The following is a 21,054-nucleotide window of genomic DNA, read 5'->3' as shown; positions in this document are numbered from 1 at the left end:
TGCAGTAGTGGTCTGTCATTATCGTGGTGGAAAATGCAAGGTCTTCCCAGAAAGAGACGACGTCTGGAAGGGAGAATATGTTGTTCTAGAACTTGGATATACCTTTCAGCATTGATGGTGCCTTTCCAGATGTGTAAGCTGCCCATGCCACACGCACTCATGCAACCCCATACCATCATAGATGTAGGCTTCTGAACTGAGCGCTGATAACAACTTGGGTTGTCCTTGTCCTCTTTAGTCCGGATGACATGGCGTCCCAGTTTTCTAAAAAGAGTTTTATCTGGCAAAGGCGAATGGCACGGTGGATTGTGTTCATCGACAATGTTTTCTGGAAGTATTCCTGAGCCCATGTTGTGATTTCCATTACAGTATCATTCCTGTATGTGATGCAGTGATGTCTAAGGACCCAAAGATCACGGCATCCAGGATGGTTTTCCGGCTTTGATCCTTGCGCACAGAGATTTTTCTTGATTCTCTGAATCTTTGGATATTATGCACTGTAGATGATGATAACTTCACTCTTTGCAATTTTTCTCTGAAAAACTCCTTTCTGATATTGTTCCACTATTTTTCGCCGCAGCATTGGGGGATTTGGTGATCCTCTGCCCATCTTGACTTCTGAGAGACACTGCCACTCTGAGAGGCTCTTTTTATACCCAATCATGGTGCCAATTGACCTAATAAGTTACAAATTGGTCCTCCAGCTGTTCCTTATATGAACATTTAACTTTTCTGGCCTCTTATTGCTACCTGCCCCAACTTTTTTGGAATGTGTAGCTCTCATGAAATCCAAAATGAGACAATATTTGGCATGACATTTCAAAATGTCTCACTTTCAACATTTGATATGTTATCTATATTCTATTGTGAACAAAATATAAGTTTATGGGATTTATAAATTATTCCATTCCTTTTTTGCTCCCAATTTGAACGGTGTCCCAACTTTTTTGGAATTGGGTTTATAAAGACTAGTACATGATTAACCACAATGTTGTGCTGAAAAACTAATACTGACAATAAAACAAACATGCTCAAGATTTGTGGAAGCTGCACTTTATTTGAAAAAGAAAGAGTTCACTAATTGTTCTTACGTCTTTTAAATACATAAACAAAAAAAATGATCTGTGAGGACAGCAGAAATTATTCAGTAAAACTCAGGTCAAGTCCGATTTGATTGAATTGCTTTCATATTTCAAACAATCCTTAGCCAACCCCTGGACAAACTGCTGACATGGTATATGTATATATACACAAAAGCACCGATCAACAGTGCTAGATCCGTCTCCCCAGTCAGCATTTCTTATATTTTACATTACAAATTTACAGTGATGTCAATAAACCCGTCTGTGACCAATAGCTAGAGGAGCGTCCAGCTCCCGTTCAGTATTCCTGAACTTTTAGAGAGCAGGGTGCTTAACTAGACAAGAAGTCTGAAACATGAGGGCAGCTCTTAACATTCAGATCAGGGGCAGCCAGATCTAACGGTCCGTGTGAAAATGATGGCATGCCATGCATAATGCAGAACACCTCCCTTCCCAAGTGCAGCACTTCACAGTCACAGAGGAAGTGCTTTTCTGCTCCAACAAATATCTCATTGCAAAACCCCTAAACAGTATAACAAACCATTCACTAACGATCACCCTCCAAATAGCCTTCGGCTGCAAACATTTCATCTACGGGAAGTTGTTCTAGACATAAGACTTAGAGAATAGTTAGTGCTCTATCATTTAACTTACAGGTGTATTTTTCACATAATATCTATTTTAAAAGTCTAAACCTTCATTATACAATCCAACACCCATGAATAATGTTGAATTATTATTTATATCCCCTCCCCCCGCGCCCCAGATGTACTTCGTAAACTCTCCTGTTTTATTTTTAGGCATAAATCATAAATAAATACAAACGACACGCAAGAAAGGTCTACTGGTGAATACAATTAAAGTCCAAACTAAAAGATAAAATGTAAAACAAAGTTACTGTTACTATTTCATACCACATACTATATCAGATGCTGAGTCATACTGCGATTTAGCTCGACGTCCGCCACAAAACCTCTCGTCAGAAGCTCCCGGTGGAAGGAAAGTACTATAGCTTCTCAGAACACAAGATATCCAAGTCTCTCAATGCCCTTTCCTACCTTAACAGATTATTAAATGTATGAGGAATCCCTTTATGGGTTGAACAGCAGCATCACTTGACATCTTAAACAAATTACGAAATGATTGCAGTATGCTCCCAGTCTTTCAACACGTCGTTTTGACGTCGAGTATGTTGTGGGATCGATCCTCTGAAGAGCATCCCGGCACAGAGGACGGAGCTTAATGGTTTGACATCAGGGAGCAACTTCATTTTGTGTTACATAAACTGCATCTGGAGAAAGCAACAAATAAATGTACAATTAAAAAGGTACTTTAAACAACAGTGTGTTAAGTGTACAAGAAAGCGTTCGCAACCCATGTTACAGTATGAATGAAACCAGTGTAGACGGGGACTGGGAACTGACTGGATTGTGAATAGTCTCTTTATGACAGGTAGGAAGAGAGGAGGTTCGATGTTAACCAAAAAGGAAAGACATTCTGGAGGTGTTACAGAAAGTTGCAGGGTTTCTACTTCATGACTTTTCCAGTTTGAGGTTACTGGATAAGTATTTAAAAATCATTTTATACAAACTGTACTCACAAAAAATGAAAAAGTGATTAAATATTTTGAAATACCTGTGCATAACTAGTAGGGCTGGGATAAACGATTATTTTTTTAAACGATTAATCTAGCGATTATTTTTTGATGCATCAATTAATCTAACGATTAATTTTTCCAGACCGATTCGATTTCGATTATCTCCCCATTAATTGACTACTAACAATTTATACATGTTGATTTACATATCTGAATGAAAAAACATGAATTCCTTAACATTGCAATATATGTTTATTGCTCTTAAAATGACAAAATAAAAGACTGACTTAGAATACATTACTTTGCACTTGTATAGAGATAGCATTCAATAAAACCTTGAAGCCTTGAAAACACATAGCTTACTGAAACAAGCTTACTGAACACATAGGGCCTAGCTTACTGAAAAAAAAGTTCTTCTTTCAGATGAAAATAACAACAACTTGATGTCTAGCATTCAATAAAAAAGGTCACCCAAAATACTTGTTTAGAGCAATTTAAAGAATACAGTAACCAATGTAAACTTGAGGGCTTTAAGCTAATTCAGAGAGTGCTTTTCCAAAAAATAAAAATAAATAAATGCTCCATGTGAAACTTTGGCGTTCCGCCCTTTTTCTATTGTGTCTAATAATTTTGGTTAATATGCACGAGGGAGGGAGGGAGAGAGAGAGAGCAAGACAGCGCTCGTGTAGTTTGAAGACTGTGAGTGCGCGAGCACGTGAAACTTTGGTGGTTCGCCCTTTTTCTATCGTGTTTAATGATTTTGATTAATATGCACAAGGAAGAGAGAGAGCAAGAAGCGCTCGTGTTGTTTGATGACTGTGAGTGCGCGAGCACAGCCGGGGCTCTCTCTCGTAGCAGTCATTCTATTCTAAATCACTCACCGATCAAATAAGTCTTTGACAGCCGCCAAAAAAAAGATCAATGCAGAAAAACCCCTGGATTGGTTATATAACCTTGGACAGAATGTTGATCCGGTCATCGCGTATATTCAGCGCACATAAGGTAAACGTTTTGAAAACGTTGTTTAGAGAAATAAAAACAGGTCGACGAATCGATGTGCATATTTTGTGTCGACGTATTTTTTGCGTCGATGTCATCGATGACCTCGATGCGTTGTCCCAGCCCTAATAACTAGAAAAAATAAATATATAATCCTTATAGAAATATATTATCAATCTTGAATATCAGTTTTAAAGGTGAATTCAGTCTTTTATTCCTACTGTTATTGTACATATAATTAAATCACAATTGTTGAAAAATAAATGTTAAATGTTTAATATATACTTAAAATTAAACATATTCAGAAAGAATAGTATCAGTTTTATTTTTATAAAATATTTTAACATTTAAAATACTTGATAAAAAGTGATGAAATATCTGTTTAACAAGGGGAAAAAATTGCTAATTTTCCCCACAGTTGTTATTATTATTAATTTAATTAATAGTAACATGAAATATGTTTAAAATAATGTAAAATAAGGAATATGTAAAAATGTATTCATTTTATGTTAATAAAACGAGATGAAACTGAAGATGAGTGCATGCAAGACCATCGGTGAGCACAAACACATGTGGTACCTAGACAAAAGACGAAGCTCTACAAGAAATCCTTGAGAGAGAGCTGTGCAAAGGGGTCTTGTCCTGGGGCTCTGAGAGGACTCTGACTGGAAGGGCTAGAGGCAGCGGAGGGCTAATGCAGAGAGAACAACACAGAGAGAGAAAGGAAAGAGCTTGGAGTGACAGGGAGAAGCACATGTGGAGGAGGAGAGGAATGAGCTGCAGTTTGGGAGGGAGTTCTCCGTCTCATGGCCCATCAGAACTCAATGGACCATGATTACGAAGAGTGTTAATAGAAAGCTACATTAATCACAAGAACAACATAACGTACATTAAAGTTTTAGGGACTGTACCTGTGCGCTGGACACTGATCCGAACGGATTGGATGGCCTCATGACCGGCTGTGTGTACATCATTGTGGGCTGTGTCATCATGCTCACAGAGGGCATCTGTGGAGCCTTCAAAAACACAGCCATGAAGAATCATTCTCGTCACAATTTCAATAACCTCAATACTAGGAGCTGATTTCACAGCAGGGTTATCAAAGTGAACTAAAAAAAAAAAACTTTTTTACTTGAAATAAATGTTAACTAAAATAAAATACAAAAATACATTAATAACTAAAAAGGAACTTACAAAACTAAAAACAAATTAAAAAACTAAAAAACCTGGAATGGTATCTCAGGGATACTTTAATAAAACAGTTTCCCAGAAGTACTAACCATGCCATATCCCATCATTCCTGTAGGTGTTGTAGCAGGGAAAGTCATGATAGATGGTGGCTATAAAACAAAGAAAGACTAATGAGACACAAATTCATATGGGATTACTTTCATTGAAACCTTTAAAGGGGGGGTGAAATGCTATTTCATGCATACTGAGTTTTTTACACTGTTAAAGAGTTGGATTCCCATGCTAAACATGGACAAAGTTTCAAAAATTAAGTTGTACGTTTGAAGAAGTATTTCTGTTCCAAAAATACTCCTTCCGGTTTGTCACAAGTTTCGGAAAGTTTTTTTCGAGTATGGCTCTGTGTGACGTTAGATGGAGCAGAATTTCCTTATATGGGTCCTGAGGGCACTTCTGCCGGAAGAGCGCGCGCTCCCGTATAGCAGAGCACTGAGAGTACAACAGACTTCACTGATCAGAGCGAGAGCGTGGCGAAAAGTCACAAAAGGAGTGTATTTTTGGTTGCCAGGGCAAGACAACCCTGCACAGATTACCAAAAAAAAAAACAGCATTAAGGGACCAGTGGATGGAGTTTATTTTTACAGAGCATCAACGGAGTGGTGCAAGTGTTTTTGTTTGTTCCCTGCATTTCGAAGATGCTTGTTTTACAAACAAGGCCCAGTTTGATGACGGATTTGCGTATCGTTTATTTCTTTAGGATGATGCAATCCCAATGAAAAAGGGTCACGATCGTGTGTTGGAACCGCAGGCGGTGAGTAAAACTGCTTCAAATATCTTTGCCTCCTTGTTAGTGTGTCCCCTCCCATGCCGGAGACCCGGGTTCGAGCCCCGCTCGGAGCGAGTCTTTGCTGCTGCTGCTCTCGTTCAGTTTCAGCCTCTGGATCTGATTCTGGATCATAAATATATGCTGAATCTGACTGTTAGCCATGGTTTGTCTTGGATGATGTTTTTTTCCTCAAGGTAATGTCACAGCTTCCAAACGCTTTCAAGCCTACTGGCGCTTGTGATTCTTTAGCTCCGCCCCCACGTCACGCCTCCAGCGGCTCGTGTTTTTCCGGGAAAAATCGGTACAGACTATCTTTCTCTTATGAATATAATAAAACTAAAGACTTTTTGGAGTTATGAAGGATGCAGTACTACTCTATAGGTACTCTAGATTAACAGGATATTGAGTGAAAACGAGCATTTCACCCCCCCTTTAAAAAAAACCTTGAGACACCTTGTTTTAGCAGTATCCCAGAATGCATTTCTGTGAGTTCTCTTACTAAATGGCGGGCAAGGAAAAAACATTTATTTCCAATACTGAGAAGGACTGATTAAAACAGTTTAATATAATACAAATGAATTATTTTAACCAATGTTTGTGCGTTGCATATTTATGATTGTTTAAGTATCGAGCTGATAGCTTTGTAACATGCTTATTTAGATTACTTAAAGACTAAAATAAACTACATGATTTTGTCCATGATTTTGCCCAGAGTTAATGATGATTACCAAAAGTAAGAACCAGTCTGCAGATTTTGTTCAAAGTTGACAATTTCGCTGAAAATCACATAGTGTATATTGGGCACAGAATTATAAGATTTTATTGGTTCAGAGCGACATTTGCATTTGTCCCTAGACTCCTAGCAATGAGGTGCTGTTTCTTGGCAAGAGTGTGATGCCTAGTATTTTAAAATCTGTTCAGATTCATGTGGTCCTGTAGTGTTTTCCAGCCTTAAGAGGTTAGGATGCTTCTTTAGAAGGTAGCTGTCTATCTAGGCAGCTCATTGGACATTTGGAGCCATTTTATCAATATTAAAGTACAGTTGTACCATAGAGACAGGATTCCATGTAGTAGATGGAGCAGTTTTGGGTTGCCAGTTCATTCCACCAGTTAATTTTTTCTCTCCTGGTTGGCTCCAGTGGATATCACTGTGAAAACAGTTGGCTAATATTAACACCAAACCAGAATATGTATTTACTGAGCATCAAGGATATACTACTGAGCATCATAAAGGGCAACATTCTTACTTTTTAGCAGTACCGTTTCCAATGCCCAGATCTGTAAGAGAGAAAATATAAAAGAGAACACATTGTTGCATTCCACATTACGATTGCATTACGATTTCTTCACTGAACTGGCATGCACGTCACGTTTTTATATGCAAAAAGGCATTTTGTGTGAAACGGCCCCTAAAGATGTTCTGACAAACACATGCATACACTTACTTCCAACAAGGTTGGCCAAGGAAGAATCCAGGTCGTCTGACACCAGTTTTTCTGGGAGCTGATTGGAGGACTGATTTGAACCGGCCACAGTAGGTTTCAAAATCCCTGCTGTTACATTCACAAATAAGACAGGTAAGAATATCTATATAGCATAACTAACACAAAGTGGTGATTCAGAGTGCTTTCATTTAGCATTATAAAGCAAATAAAAAACATACAGACATAAAAGCCAAGTTTAAAATCATTTAATACTGTCAGTTTAGAAACTTCTGATTACATGTTGATCTACTTTTACACGTTTTCATTTGATTTTAGGGCTGCACAATTAATCGAACGCGATTAATCGCGATTGTCATGCGCAATTAGTCAGTAAAGCCGGTTCTGTGATTAGAAGTAAATCTCCATCACCTGCTTTCAGGTGGAGCCACATTTACTACACAGAGCAATAGTTCTCTGACAAGCTATGCAAAATCGCATTCATAATCGCAGACACTGACAAAATCATTCGCAATAATGACAACGGTTTGCGTATCTTCTCAGTGAACTACGGCCCTGTGTAGTAAGTGTTGCTCCATCTGAGAGCACTACCATATTTAATAACATGTTTTAACACCAAATTCACTTCATAACATCAGTCAAGTGTTTAAAATAAATCCTTCTGTGAGATGATTTGGCTTCTTAAACCGAATAATTAAGGCACACAATATTTCATTGTTTTCTGAGCAGTGACCAAGGCTATGTCGATTAGCATTTGATTATAGATATACTTAATGATGTCAATTATAATAAGAAGAAATCAGATAAAACATATACTGCTGTAGTCAGCTGCAGCGATAGACATGCCCTCTGGCCTTCGGATAGAGATTTACTGCTGATCACAGAACCATGCTTCACTGAAAGATACGCATGACAATCACAGCTTCTGCCTATTCACAATTCATTACCTTTGCGATTTAATTTCGATTAATTGTGCATCAATATTTGATTTAGATTAAAATGCCTTACCATCAGTATCTTGGTTGTTGGATGAGGCAGCTTTAGTACCGAAAACAGACTCAAAGTCAACACACAGCTCCCCTGAGCTCTGTGCAGGAGGGATCTGTGGAGCTCCGTATCCTTCAAAAGGCACAAAAAGCCATTTAAACCCTATCACAACACTCACAATATAGACTAGGGCACTGTCTGAAGAATAAACAAGTTAAAACAAAGCCAGTATCAAACATACTAAGTTCAAGTGCTGTCAATAAGTGGACTAGTTTAGTCACGTCAAAGTTAGTGGAGGGTAAACTACAGTCAGGCACAAGACATCCTGAAAAACGGCAAGAGAACCTTCATGTTTACAAGACCTTCATTAAAGTGATAGTCCACCAAAAATGAAAAACTCATCATTTACTCACCCTCTTGTCATTCTAAATATCTTAATATCTACATATCTTATATACATAAAACGTGATTTTTTTAAAGAACATAAAGAAAACTAATGAGTTATTAAGGCTGTTAAGCTCCAAAATGCACCTTAAAAACTAAATGTGAATAAATGATAACAGAATCATTTTGGGGGGTTCTGTCCCTTTAAGGATCTGATTTTGAATGGTGTTTTACAATGTTAGATCAGACAACATTAAAGACAAAGGGAAACATATATCACAAAGGGGCACAGCGCCACACAAGGCAACCTCCAGCCACAGGCTCCCTACCTCTGAATAGGCCTGCTACAGTGGAGGGCTCAGACTGGAAGGGAGAGGGGTTTGGGAGATGCTGGACCACAGACGGTTGACCAAACGAGTCTGACAGGCAGGCGGGGAGAAGGAGAAACAACACGCCAAGCGTTACAGACATAAAAACATTAAAGATTCAGAATGGATTAGTAAAGAGCGTATTTAAACAGCAATATTAAGACAGCCATGTGCAGAAGGCAAACAGCATCCAGCAGGGATCATCACAGGTTAGTCCCTGTACACTGCTTCAGTGCTCCTATGTTTCCAGACAGAGGGGAAACATAGGCGGGATGGTTTGCATCATGGTACCTGAGATTAAGTGCTCTATCCGCACAGTGCGTTTGTAATTGCTTGATACAGATGAACTTGAATCAATAAAGGGATTGTACTGATCTACAGTGGAGAAGGAAAAACAATCATTCACTTATAACTTTACAGTTTAACTACTAAACCTTTACAAAGCAAAGAAGGACTGAGGTGACAACTGGAATGAAATGCGTGATTTCTGACAAACGTTCTCAGAATGTTTCAGAAAATATTAAATATATTATGATTAGTTGCTTTCAAATGATTAAAATATTTATTTGTTATTGTACTTATATGAAAAATTCAAATCATGGCTCATATTTCACAAAATACAAAAAGAGAGCATTAGATATTTTTCATTTTAAATATTTCTGTAATCGCGTGTGTGTTGACCCCCTACATTTGAAATCCATAAATTTATGTACAGTATATTACCCTTAAAAAGTCTGGGTTCTGTAATTTGTATTTTTCCGAAATACATTAATACTTTTATTCGGCTAGGATAAATTTAATTGATCAAATGTGTCCGCAAATATATAAAAAATGCAAAAAAAAATCTATTTAAAAAAAAAATGCTGTTTTTTTTGTAATTCAAATAGAAATGTTTTCTAAGCATCAAATTGGTGTATTAGAATGATTTTTGAAGGATCATGTGACACTGAAGACTGGATTAATGGTGGATGAAAATTTGGTTTCGCATCTCAGAGATAATTAACATTTTAAAACATCTCAAAATGCTTATCTTAAATTGTAGCAATAATATTTCACAATATTACTGTATTCTTCATAAATGCAGCCTTGAAGAGCATAAGAGACTTTCAAAACGAAATATTCTTACCAAAACCCAAACTTTTATATGATTTCGTATATTATTTATTTACCATATTTATGTGGGAAGTTGGGCTAAGCAATCTCTTGTTTATTTGTCTTTCTATACAAGCATTTTTTCAGTTGTTTTTGTCTCACACTACCTACAACAGCTTTAATTTCAGCTTTGAATCGAGATAAAAACTGTAATTAATGAAACAGCGTCACTGTAACTAAGCCAAAACAAAGCTCTATGTGTACAAACATTATTTGAGGGTTATCTTTAGTACTGCCACCTACCCTACATTTATTCTCCAATTACAGACTGCATTCTTACTCAGACGGCGAGCTGAACTGTAAGAACGATGTTACTGAACTTAATCAGAGGATTTCTGAAACAACAAGGGACTTTCAGCGACCTGAAAAGCTGAAACTAATAAAAACTTTGGATGAGTGGATGGGTGGGTTGGAAGAAAGAAACTAAAGCGTGTTTACCACCAAAAATCTCTTGACCTGACGTCCTAGAGGAGAAACTAACACCATCTGATGACATAACGGGTAGATGAGCACCATCAACAAGTTTGGTTAGGAAAGGGTTTAGGTTTGGAATGGAGTCATCTACAGCTTCAGAAGAAGAGAAAGGATCTGAGCAGGCATAAGGAGAAAGAGAAAGAGTCGAACAGGAGGACATTAGAACGAGACTCAAGTTAACACAGAGAAGGCTACAGCATGCTGAATCTGAGACGATCACATTCAAAGGGTCTCACCTCCCCAAGCCGTGGCCACAGAAGCTCCAGGCTGCATGCTTGACTGAAAGTTAGTCGGCAAGTCGAAGAGGTCGCTCTCCATCTTCAGGGCTCTGAAGATTAGAAAATGAAACAAAAATGTCTTAATCCCCAACTGATTTAACCAACAGAGTTTCATTTGGATGTAATATAAGATGCAGGGTTTTGCATGTCCATAGACGTCACACTGTGAAGTGATTTGATTGGCTGACCCATTGGAGCAGCTGGGAGTGGAGAACAGGTCGATGGCAGGAGCTGTGCTGATGCATGCCGCTGTGGTGGAGACTGGAGAAGTGTCAGTCGTGCCAAACGAAGGCCTCTTGGAGAGCTCCTTCAGCCTCTGTTCCTGTTCACAAGAAGCCAAGAAACCTTTTAGACAGGAAGGAGCCATCTGATTGGCATGGAGAATAACCTTCCAACCACTTTTCATTCATTAGTGTGATGTTTAAAGGATACATTTGAAATGTGATACCAAGATCATTAAGATAATTGTTTTACAAATTGAATTGTAGCAGCACGGTAATTTGTACACAAAGCTTTTTGATTAAAAAACCTGTGCACTCGGGACAGGTTTTTTGGTTGCACTTTATTTTACAGTACGTGTACTAACATGTACTTATAGTGTACTTACAGTGTGTTTATCTAAGAAAGTTTTGGTAACACAAGGTAACTACAATGGGGTAGGGTTAGGTTTAGGGGTAGGTTCAGGGTTAGTACCTAGTTATTACATAGTTATTGTAATTATTATAATAAGTACATAGTATGTACATGAGGAACAGGACTGTAAAATAAAGTGCTACCGGTTTTTTAATCTGTTCAGACAAAGCCAGCAAATCAGATAAGAGCATAAATTCTGAGTATGGAACACCATACTTGGCCACACATCACACACTTCTTAATTACTGTTGTTTTTTTCATAGCAAGATCTGTTAACGCTAATGAGTCAATTCACACCTAGATCACTGGGATCTTCTTGCATCGCGCATACACATCTCTAATACACGCTTAAATACGCCATTAGCAGCTAGTTGTTTGGTTTGTTTCCACACACATTGTGTAGAATATCTGTAAACAAGGTTGTCACTACCTGAATGGTAAAGTCAATTTGGTTGTAGAATGTGGTTGCTTTTGTACGACACTATACGTAAAAAACTACCAGGACCGTTATTCTAAATTCTACATATATTTTTTAACCAAATTATTCATATTTCAATATTTAAACTGCCTTGCAATAAAAATGCTATATTTAGCTTTACTGTTAAAATCAATGTAAGCATGTAAAATGCTAAAGTGTTTACAGTACTGTTCAAATTACATCCCAATATATATATATTTATATATTACTGATACCGATATTAGGGGGTATAAAAAAAAACTTCAGGGTTGGTATTGTATCAGACATCATATGAAAATCAAGATCTATTTAACTATTCGATAATACCGGCAAACCGATATATCGGTCAGGCTCTAGTCCAAATATGTACACATATACCTAGAAAACAGGAATAAACCAAAGAAAAATGAGCAATATTGTACAAAAAATACTGGAAATAATTTTCCTCTGCAGGGTTAAATTATGTTATGTACCTTTAGAGCTTTCAATCGCGCCTGCTCCTCCTCCAGAGCTGCCTGCTTTTCCCTTTCATCCACTTTGGTGAAAGACATGCCGGTGTTGGCCAGCGATGACACAGCATTGGAGAGTGTGCTTGCCCTACAAAAATATATTGGGCTTCCATGAGTATGAAAGAGAAACTGAAACCTTAGAGTATATAGAACTCCTGAATTATAAGCTCATATAAGAAAGAATCCATGAAGTCCTGTCAACATAATGCATCTGTTTGAACTTATTAATTTGTGTTCAGCTTTGAATGTGACATGAATGGCCCACCTGCTGGCGGCAGTGGAGTCCTTCACCTTCTTCCCTTCTAATGAAGCCAAGTGTTGCTCCAGGGCTTCCAAAAGACTGCTGGGGGCCTGAGGGAACGCACAAACATTTAGTCAGCAATCCAGCACTGACTGCATCAAGTCAACAGTGAAAAGACAGTAAATAGCTTATTGGCAATAAGGATTAAACAGTGCAAAGGAGTGCAGAAAAGAGTCAGAAAAGTACTTACACACACTGTAAACTGAAGGTGGACAAAAGGTGGAAAGCAAAGGGAAATACAGAATATAAAGGTGGTCTTGGTCAGACATATAATGCATGAGTTTCAAATCTGCTCTTATATAAGGCTATGATGGCATTTGATTTGGATAATAATCTGTCAAGACTCATGTTTACCATTTGCCATTATGACTTAGACTTTCATGTTACCATATACACTAAACCATTCTCACTCCCAAGATGTAAAATACTGCTGCTTGGTTTAGAGCTCTGCATGTCACTATAGATGTCAATGGTGCATTAACATTATGACTATAATCATGAAACTAAACTCTCAAGAATATACTCAATTGTAATTAATACTATAATTAATTAATACTGTAATTGTACTTTATATTCAGGTTTATTGTTCCTTTAAATCAATAATTTACACTGACTTTACCAATAAGAATACCAATAAAAATGATTTAATGGAGATTACATTTAGAGAAATTTCTAACCTCGGAAATATTTTAGAGCTGAGCATAAGAAAATATACATTCACTATAAAATCACAAGGTTTAAATTTTTTTAATAATACTTTTATTTAGCAACGATGCATTCAATTTATCAAAAATTACAGTGAAGGCATTTATGATGTTACAAAAGGTTTCTACTTCAAATTCATGCTGTTCTTTTGAACTCTCTATAGATTAAAGAATCCTGAAAAAAATGCATCACGCGTTCAACAAAAATACTGAGCAGCAAAAATGTGTGCTAATAATAATAATCGTTTCTGGGAAAAAATCAGTACATTAGAATGATTTCTGAAGGATCATGTGACACTGGAGTAATGATGCTGAAGATTCAGCTTTGCCATCACAGGAATAAATTACATTTGATTAAATAGAAAACAAATATTTTAAATTGGAAAAACAATTCTCAATACTACTGTTTTGCTGTATTTTTGGTCAAGTAAGTTCAGCCTTGTTAACAAGAGATTTATTTTAAAACATAAAAAAAGTTTACTCACCCCAAATTTGAACCCAAATGACCCCAAACAGTAGTGTATATTGGCATATAGTTTTCTTTAGAATTTACACATGGCACAAAATGGCTCAAACTGCTGTTCTTGAGTGAGAATCTATTGCATAGTCTGAATAAATATACTTGCCATAGCTGTGGAAGTCATGATTCTATTATCTCTATTATTATAAGTATTATTCTGAAATGTCCACTGAGCCCCTTACACCTTTATTTGCTGTAGACAGGGAAAGGTTAAGACAGAAAAGCTGAGAAATCTTTAGTGGCATGCGCATCCTAATAACCTGCATGCATCTTTCAGTTAGAAATGCTTTGGTGCAAAGTAACTTAAGAGAGAAAGCATAGCAGTTTCAGAAAATACTCGGGATAGTTAATAATGCAGAACCAGTGCAAGTGTTATAGTAAGAATAAAAAGTCATACCTGAGACAGGTCAGGTATATCCCCACGGTCTATTCCCACCTGCTGTGAGGCAAGTAAAACAAATATGTTACATATCGCTCTTTTAATGAAGTCCCTTGCTACCCAGAAAAACTCATGAGAATCTCACCTCTGCCACTTTGAGGAACTCCGAGATCCGGGTCATTCGAGTAAGGAATTTCTTGTAAATGTCCAAACCCTCTTTGCACTGGACTTTTTTCATATCAAAATACTTTTCTGTAAGAGGTATGAATAAGTACCCATTACTAATCAGCACTATAATGTTATCTTCATGCATTTCAATTAAAATACTGTTATGAACTTTAGGAGTTCATTAAATAGATTAAATGATCCCTTTTTTCATGAAAATTTAATCTGCAATTAATAGCTACTGAATTTGACATTTTCAAATAGTATATATATTTTTTTCTGAAATTTTTAGACTGGGGAAAGTATGGGAAAAGAGAAGAAATGCAATTAGGACAAAATGCATAAAGGATTTGAACCTGCATAACTTTGAGTACAACTTGCGAGCATGTGCACCACTGTTGCAAAATTTGTTCAGATTTTAAAGATTTTAAATTTTATACTGAGTTTTTTACACTGTTAAAGAGTTGGATTCCCATGCTAAACATGGACCAAGTTTCAAAAATTAAGTTATACGTTTGAAGGAGTATTTTTGTTCCAAAAATACCTCTTCCGGTTTGTCACAAGTTTCGGAAAGTTTCTTTCGAGTATGGGTCTGTGTGACGTTAGATGGAGTGGAATTTCCTTATATGGGTCCTAAGGGCACTTCTGCCGGAAGAGCGCGCGCATCGTCTTAGCGCAGTAATATCTTCACTTGTGAAAAATCCTCTCACCGGCCCCCGCTCCCTCTAGTGAAGATATTACTGCGCCAAGACGAAGTGCTTACAAGTACTTGCCATGGTATTCCGCCACCCAATATAGTTATCCATTTTACACGCTTAGAAAAGCGCAACGTTTTGTTTTGTGTTACCGTCCTAGGTCGAGTTACACTACGCGAGTAACTATATTTAAATAGGGAAAACGTGGAGGTGTTTGGTAGCTTCTCTGCTTGGCCCATATTGAATGAATGGGCTAAGCTAAGTGCTTTCAAAGTGTCACCGCGCGCCAAAGCGATTGAGTGCACGCACTGAGACGAGAGAGGTATGTATCAACTCGTCTTAGGTAAGGGAAAAACATAGTTTAATATGAAAACACGGTGGAGTATCCCTTTAACAGGATATTGAGTGAAAACAAGCATTTCACCCCCCCTTTAAACTAATATTTAACTCTTATCTCTAAAGTGCATCTTTCATATAAGAGTGAAGAGAGTGTATTTCTACAATATGTTGTTTATTTATTTAGAACTGAGACCCTGAAAGACCTACCCAGTAAGTTTATTATCCCTTCATTGTAAGCAGCAAAAAGACGGATGGAGTCTTTGAAGAGAAGCATGAAGGCTGCATTGATAACCCCATTGGTGAGTTCATTGGCATTGACCTGGACAAACACAAAACAAAACACATATTTTGAAATATATGCAACACATATGCTTTTATTCATTGCCTATATTCATAAGTCATCTTTTAGCAGTGAACACGCATGAATATAGATCAACCATCAGCTTCCTAACTTACATTGAAGTCTAGAAGAGCATCCATCTGGTTCTGTATAATGGGGATGGTCTTAAGAAGCTTCTCTGTGTTCATGGTTCTCATCACTCCGTCCACCCTTAAGGAAAAGATTTTAAAATACAGGTCAAATGACATTAGGGGCATCGGTGCATGGAGGTTTAGTGGATGATCGAGCGCAATGATAGGGCTGTCACTTTTGTGAAAAAATCATTTTCGATTTTTAAGACATAAGTATTCACTGAATCGATTGTAAAAAAGCAGCTAGCTTTTTTTTAAGAAGTTTCCTTTTTCAACGTCAAACGGACGAACGTTAAGAGAGCACTGGAAACGCACAAGTCAGCAATATTTCTTATTTATTGGCATAAAGTTTCATAATGTTTCAGACGCTCTATTCGTGTTTGGTGTGAACGCAGCATAACATAAGAGGTCGCTTTCGACGTCACTGGGTCTTATAGTTGCGTAAAATTGCTGGTATTTTCTGTCTAGCTTTCGCAAGGCATACTGCACTTTCGGAATTCTTTATTGTCTTTTTCTGCTTGTTTGTGAGTTTTGTTACAATTAATAGTGTACATATTTGGTTAAAATCGATTCCCTATTTTAATTTTCGAAACTTTTTTTGATTGGTCCGATCGATTGTGCAATCGATTTTCGAACTAAAAGTGACAGCCCTAAGCAATGACTTCAAGCACTTAATGCAAGCACTTCAAACCTAGTGCTGCACAAACCCCCCTCAAATGATTTAGAACAAAAACTACAGGTAAAAATCTTTGCTGGTCAAATGAATCACTGTTTGAGTTACATAATGTACCTAATATAAAATTCAGCACACCAAAGTAAATAGGAGAAAAAAACGTTATTTTTTTAAATGTATAAAAAATATCCTACCCACGCTTTACTTTTGTGAAGTCAAATGCCACCTGTCGATATGAAACCGCTTTCTCATTCAGATATCGACTATACCTCCGAATGAATGTTGACATATCGTAACCTAGGGAAATCACAGTTAAGAAATAAAAGATTTTATTCATAAAAAGATTAAGGAGTAGTTGCTTTAGGGATCACAGAGAAAAAGTGCTACAATCAGAAAATAGAAATTTGAAATGTTAAATTAAATCTTTAAAAGTAAATGTTGTAAATATTATAAAACAAATTACATGAATTGAAAAAGAAAAGAATGTTTTTTTAACATATTATATATCTATTACTATGTTTTTACAACTATTTCAATAATACATCCAAAGATGAGAACAGAAAAAAAAATGAAACCGCTCTAGAGCCTGAAGTAATTGTGTGGAGTTCAGTACTGTACCTTGTAGGCCACTTTTGTCCAGGAAATTACTGAGGTTGAATAATGTGTTCCTGGAGGCCAAGTACTGAATAAATCGCTGTAACCAAAATCATAGTTTAATGCATAGACTTATTTGCAGATATTCATTAGCACATGCATGGAAAAAAAATGATTAAAAAGTGGACAGGTCTCCCACAGTCACGCACCTCGTTCCCGTATACCATGAGGTGATGTGTTGTGATTAGAGACTTAAAGATCACCACCCAGCTGGTGTTGGTGGTCCTCTCGAACAGAGAGTCAGCCAGCTGAGGAATGTTCACATTCATCTCATTGGTACAGTGTATCAGGTCTACAACAGAAACAGAAATTTCATTTAACTACTGACATTAATAACTGGATGAACAGGCAAGAACTAAGTCTAGAGACTGCGCTGGTATAGAGCTTAAAATGTAATAAATTAAAGGATTATCATGCATTTATAGCATAACACAGAAAAATAATACTTGCACACTTATAAGCTAAGCTTTGCTTCATATAAAATGCACTTTATTCTGGATTATGTAACAGCCTACTAGTAAAGGCTGGGATATACTACTCGAAAATCTGAGCAGATTTTAAAACACTAGGCATCATACACTTACCGTCTTTGTAATAGTCACACAGGAAACACTGGCCATCATACCCTAAACCAGTGATTTTCAACCTTTTGAAAAATCTCTCCACTTGCTCGCGGATTTACCTTACCTTACCTCTCAGGTTGAAAACCCCTGCCACTATCACGCACATCTTATCAGTAAAGCTACACAATATTGCGTTCATAATCGCAGTTGAATCACCTTCGGCTATGAATCTGATATTGCGTGGCTTGTCAGTGAACTACGGCTCTGTGTCAGTGAACTAAATGCCGCTCTGTCTGAAAGCATGTGATGGAGATTTACTACTAATCACAGAACCGGCTTTACTGATGAGATGCACATGACAATCGCATGCGGTTTATCGTGCAGCCCTACTGAGTATCAACACTACCAGACATAATTATTCTGATTACAACAAACTCACGTAGACACGTGGACCTTGTTGCTAGGAGACACGTGACAAACAAAAACAATGTGTGTTCTAAAATCGTCTGAGTCTGTGAGAATCATACACTATGTGATTTTCTACTAAATCTGTCAACTCAAATCAGCAGACTGGCTCTGACTTTCGGCAAATAGCATTGATTTATCTAGACTGTAAATCGGCAGAAAACAGGTAAAAATCATGTAGTGTATTCCAGCCTTAACTCTTCTAGCGGACATTCTAGATAAAATGTTCACTGCACTTCTGCAAATATGCTTTATGAGAGTGAAACAGTTGTGGTGTAGTCTTCATATAGACAGTGGTGTAGTGCAGTTTCTGGTGAGCTGCTACTTTCTGAATGAATGAGGTTGACTTTGGTCGTGTGGTTGGTTGGTCTGGTGTAAGGCAACTGCCTCCAGAACACTGCCAACTTTGATTCATCCAGTTATGTCACTCCTACTCCTGAGAAACAAAGCCCTCACCACAAAAGATGTCAATGGAAATGTTCATAATCAGATCTTGTTTGTTCTACAGCTACAGATATATCATATATAAAACTTTTTTTAAAGTTAAACATTTGGATGGTGCCAAAAAGAACCACAAGTATCCACAATTTATGTGATTTACTATAACTTGAAGGGTTGGTTCAACCCAAAAACTGTAAGAGCTGTATGACTTTTTTCTGCAGAACATAAAAGAAGATTAAATCAAATGTCATTTTTTAAAATGCTATTATAGTTGTATTAATATTTTGAATTCATTTTGAATTTTTTGAATTTCCTGTTTTCATTTTAATTTTTAATTTTTGTTGTGTTTTGTGTGTTTGTCACTTTATTTTATATTTTTATATATGTCTATATCCTATGTATTTATTTTTATTTCAGTTTTAGTTAAGTATATCAAGTTTGTCTTCATGGTCTCAGTTTCTGTTAACCTTTCTTCAGAATATATAATTTCATGTTCCACAGAGGAAAGACAGTCAGAGAGAATTGAAATGGCATGAGGGTGCGTAAATGATAGCAGAATGGTATTTAGTTTTTTTTTTACTAAACTATCCCTTTAAGACTTAAAATTGTAAAGTTTACTTACATTCAAATAAACGGCTGATTAAAATTACCAAATGTTCACAAAGTTTCAGATGAAGAGACATACTGACAAAAAAATAAAAAAATACACAAGTTCCTCCCTGAACTAAGAGGACGAAGCTAGGGGCGTGTAAGGTGCATATAATTCTAGGGATCCAGAAAACAATTTTTTCATTCTATTTTCCTTTTCAAAAATCCTTACAATAGTCCTTCAAGCATGCCATAACTTGTCTTATAACGCTGTAAGAACTTAATGAAAGAGTAGTCAGGCCTGGCTGGATCAGATGTAAATAGAGATTTATTCTCAAGTACAGACTTACTAGACTGGCACTAGACCAGCACAAGGTGACACTGACATCACCTGCCTGACGAACATGAGAATCAAATCAAAACTATTCAAACACACCCGAAACACCTTCCCAACAATAACCCATGCACAACAGCCTAAGAAAAATAATAGCATTAATCTACTTCTGCCCATTGAGCATTATAAGGAATTAACATTTAACCAGAATTTTCTAGTATTGAGGTTTATATGAGGTCATAAACTATATTAAAAAGCATTATGGGATCAAACTTAATGACAATCCACTCATTCTTGCTTACAAAAAAATAGCAGTTTTGCACATGCACCGTCCTGCTTCAATATAGTTGAAAGCGATGCATGTCATTTTGTCATAAATATAGTTAAAAAAAAAATTCTAACTAATATTATTACATAGGAGCCTGTCTAAGCACATTAGCTTAGCACAACCAGGGCCTGCCCATTGTACAACAGCCTGAAACAGTAGCCATAACAATCAAAGCACCAGCTCTACACACGTTCATCTTCGCAAATTCATATTAAACACGCAGCTGATAATACTTACAGTCCAAATGCTTCTTTTTAGGGCCCATTATTTCGTGCGTTGTTGCCTTGCACACTGTTTTGGACACGGCTGATCCAGTAACGCTGTGCTGAGCAGCGGTTATCCTGTCTGTAATGCTCTGCCCAGACATCTTCAAAGCTTTCCAGCGACCGACAATCAAATAATACGTTTGAATGTTGAAATTCAGGCTGCTACTAAATAGAGTTCACAGTTCCCGGACGACCTCCTGTCGTACGATACGAGAAAACGGGGAGACAAAGATTGGTCGGACAAGAGGAGGCAGATGGGAAGCCTTGCAGTTATCCGCTGCGAGAGACGATGATGAATCCACAAATGATGTTAAGAGAATATTCCGTGCCGAATTGTTACATTGTTACAGGTTTCACTCGCGCGCTGTAAAGGCTCGTGACTCATCTCTCGTGTCCCGACACTAATCCCGCCGTTCAGCCGCCGTCTGTCTTATTTCTGTGAGTCCGCAGGATTGAAGAGCAGCGAAGGCATTCAGTGTAATGGCGGGCCTGTGCTGTTCCATGAGAGCTGGAGGAATATGGGACACTGGCTGCTGATCCTGGATCAGCCACACGCCTTCATTACAAATGCGCCTGGAATAAAGGGATAATCAAGAATAGGTTCAGATATATTTTGACATGGTTCAATTTTTGATTAGATAAATTGATATTATATTATCTTAATATCATATATCATGAAGAATGAATTTTTTGTTTGTTTGTTTGTTTTTATTTTTTATTAGCCTAATATTATTATTATTATTAGAAATCTCAGAATAAATAGCAATTAAATGCAACAGTTTACACGTTTCG

At 37.1% G+C, this 21,054-nt stretch overlaps 1 protein-coding gene across 6 annotated transcripts; it reads right to left on the bottom strand.

The window, feature by feature from the left end:
* Positions 1-1,037: 1,037 nt before the first annotated feature.
* LOC128029283 (phosphatidylinositol-binding clathrin assembly protein) lies at positions 1,038-20,782 on the bottom strand. Of its 6 annotated transcripts, XM_052616969.1 has the most exons (23): positions 20,234-20,782; positions 17,427-17,569; positions 17,242-17,317; positions 16,818-16,920; positions 15,936-16,029; positions 15,687-15,798; positions 14,426-14,532; positions 14,299-14,340; positions 12,642-12,727; positions 12,341-12,464; positions 10,966-11,099; positions 10,736-10,827; positions 10,464-10,613; positions 9,165-9,248; positions 8,835-8,924; positions 8,143-8,253; positions 7,138-7,245; positions 6,940-6,970; positions 6,741-6,840; positions 4,959-5,018; positions 4,590-4,694; positions 4,258-4,369; positions 1,038-2,373 (listed from the first exon to the last, which is right to left on the bottom strand). In XM_052616969.1, exons 1-22 carry the CDS (start codon positions 20,361-20,363, stop codon positions 4,277-4,279), a joined length of 2,175 nt encoding a protein of 724 aa, XP_052472929.1. In that variant the 5' UTR covers positions 20,364-20,782; the 3' UTR covers positions 1,038-2,373; positions 4,258-4,276. The 6 variants fall into 6 exon arrangements, with proteins under 6 accessions (XP_052472929.1, XP_052472930.1, XP_052472932.1 ...); XM_052616970.1 differs by lacking the exon at positions 4,258-4,369; XM_052616972.1 differs by lacking the exon at positions 8,835-8,924.
* Positions 20,783-21,054: the final 272 nt, after the last annotated feature.

The sequence above is a fragment of the Carassius gibelio genome, chromosome A15 (assembly GCF_023724105.1).
Source record: "Carassius gibelio isolate Cgi1373 ecotype wild population from Czech Republic chromosome A15, carGib1.2-hapl.c, whole genome shotgun sequence".
NCBI lineage: Eukaryota > Metazoa > Chordata > Actinopteri > Cypriniformes > Cyprinidae > Carassius > Carassius gibelio.
This window is presented reverse-complemented; position numbering and strand designations above follow the sequence as displayed.

What these genes read in the sequence shown, in the direction of transcription:
- LOC128029283 (XM_052616969.1), bottom strand. Translation starts at nt 20,363, where the DNA reads ATGTCTGGGCAGAGCATTACAGACAGGATAACCGCTGCTCAGCACAGC. An exon ending in TAAAAAGAAGCATTTGGACT is followed by an intron (nt 17,570 to 20,233) that starts GTAAGTATTATC and finishes TTTCTGTTGTAG; the next exon opens with ACCTGATACACTGTACCAAT. An exon ending in TTCACAAAAGTAAAGCGTGG is followed by an intron (nt 16,030 to 16,817) that starts GTAGGATATTTT and finishes CTTTTCCTTAAG; the next exon opens with GGTGGACGGAGTGATGAGAA.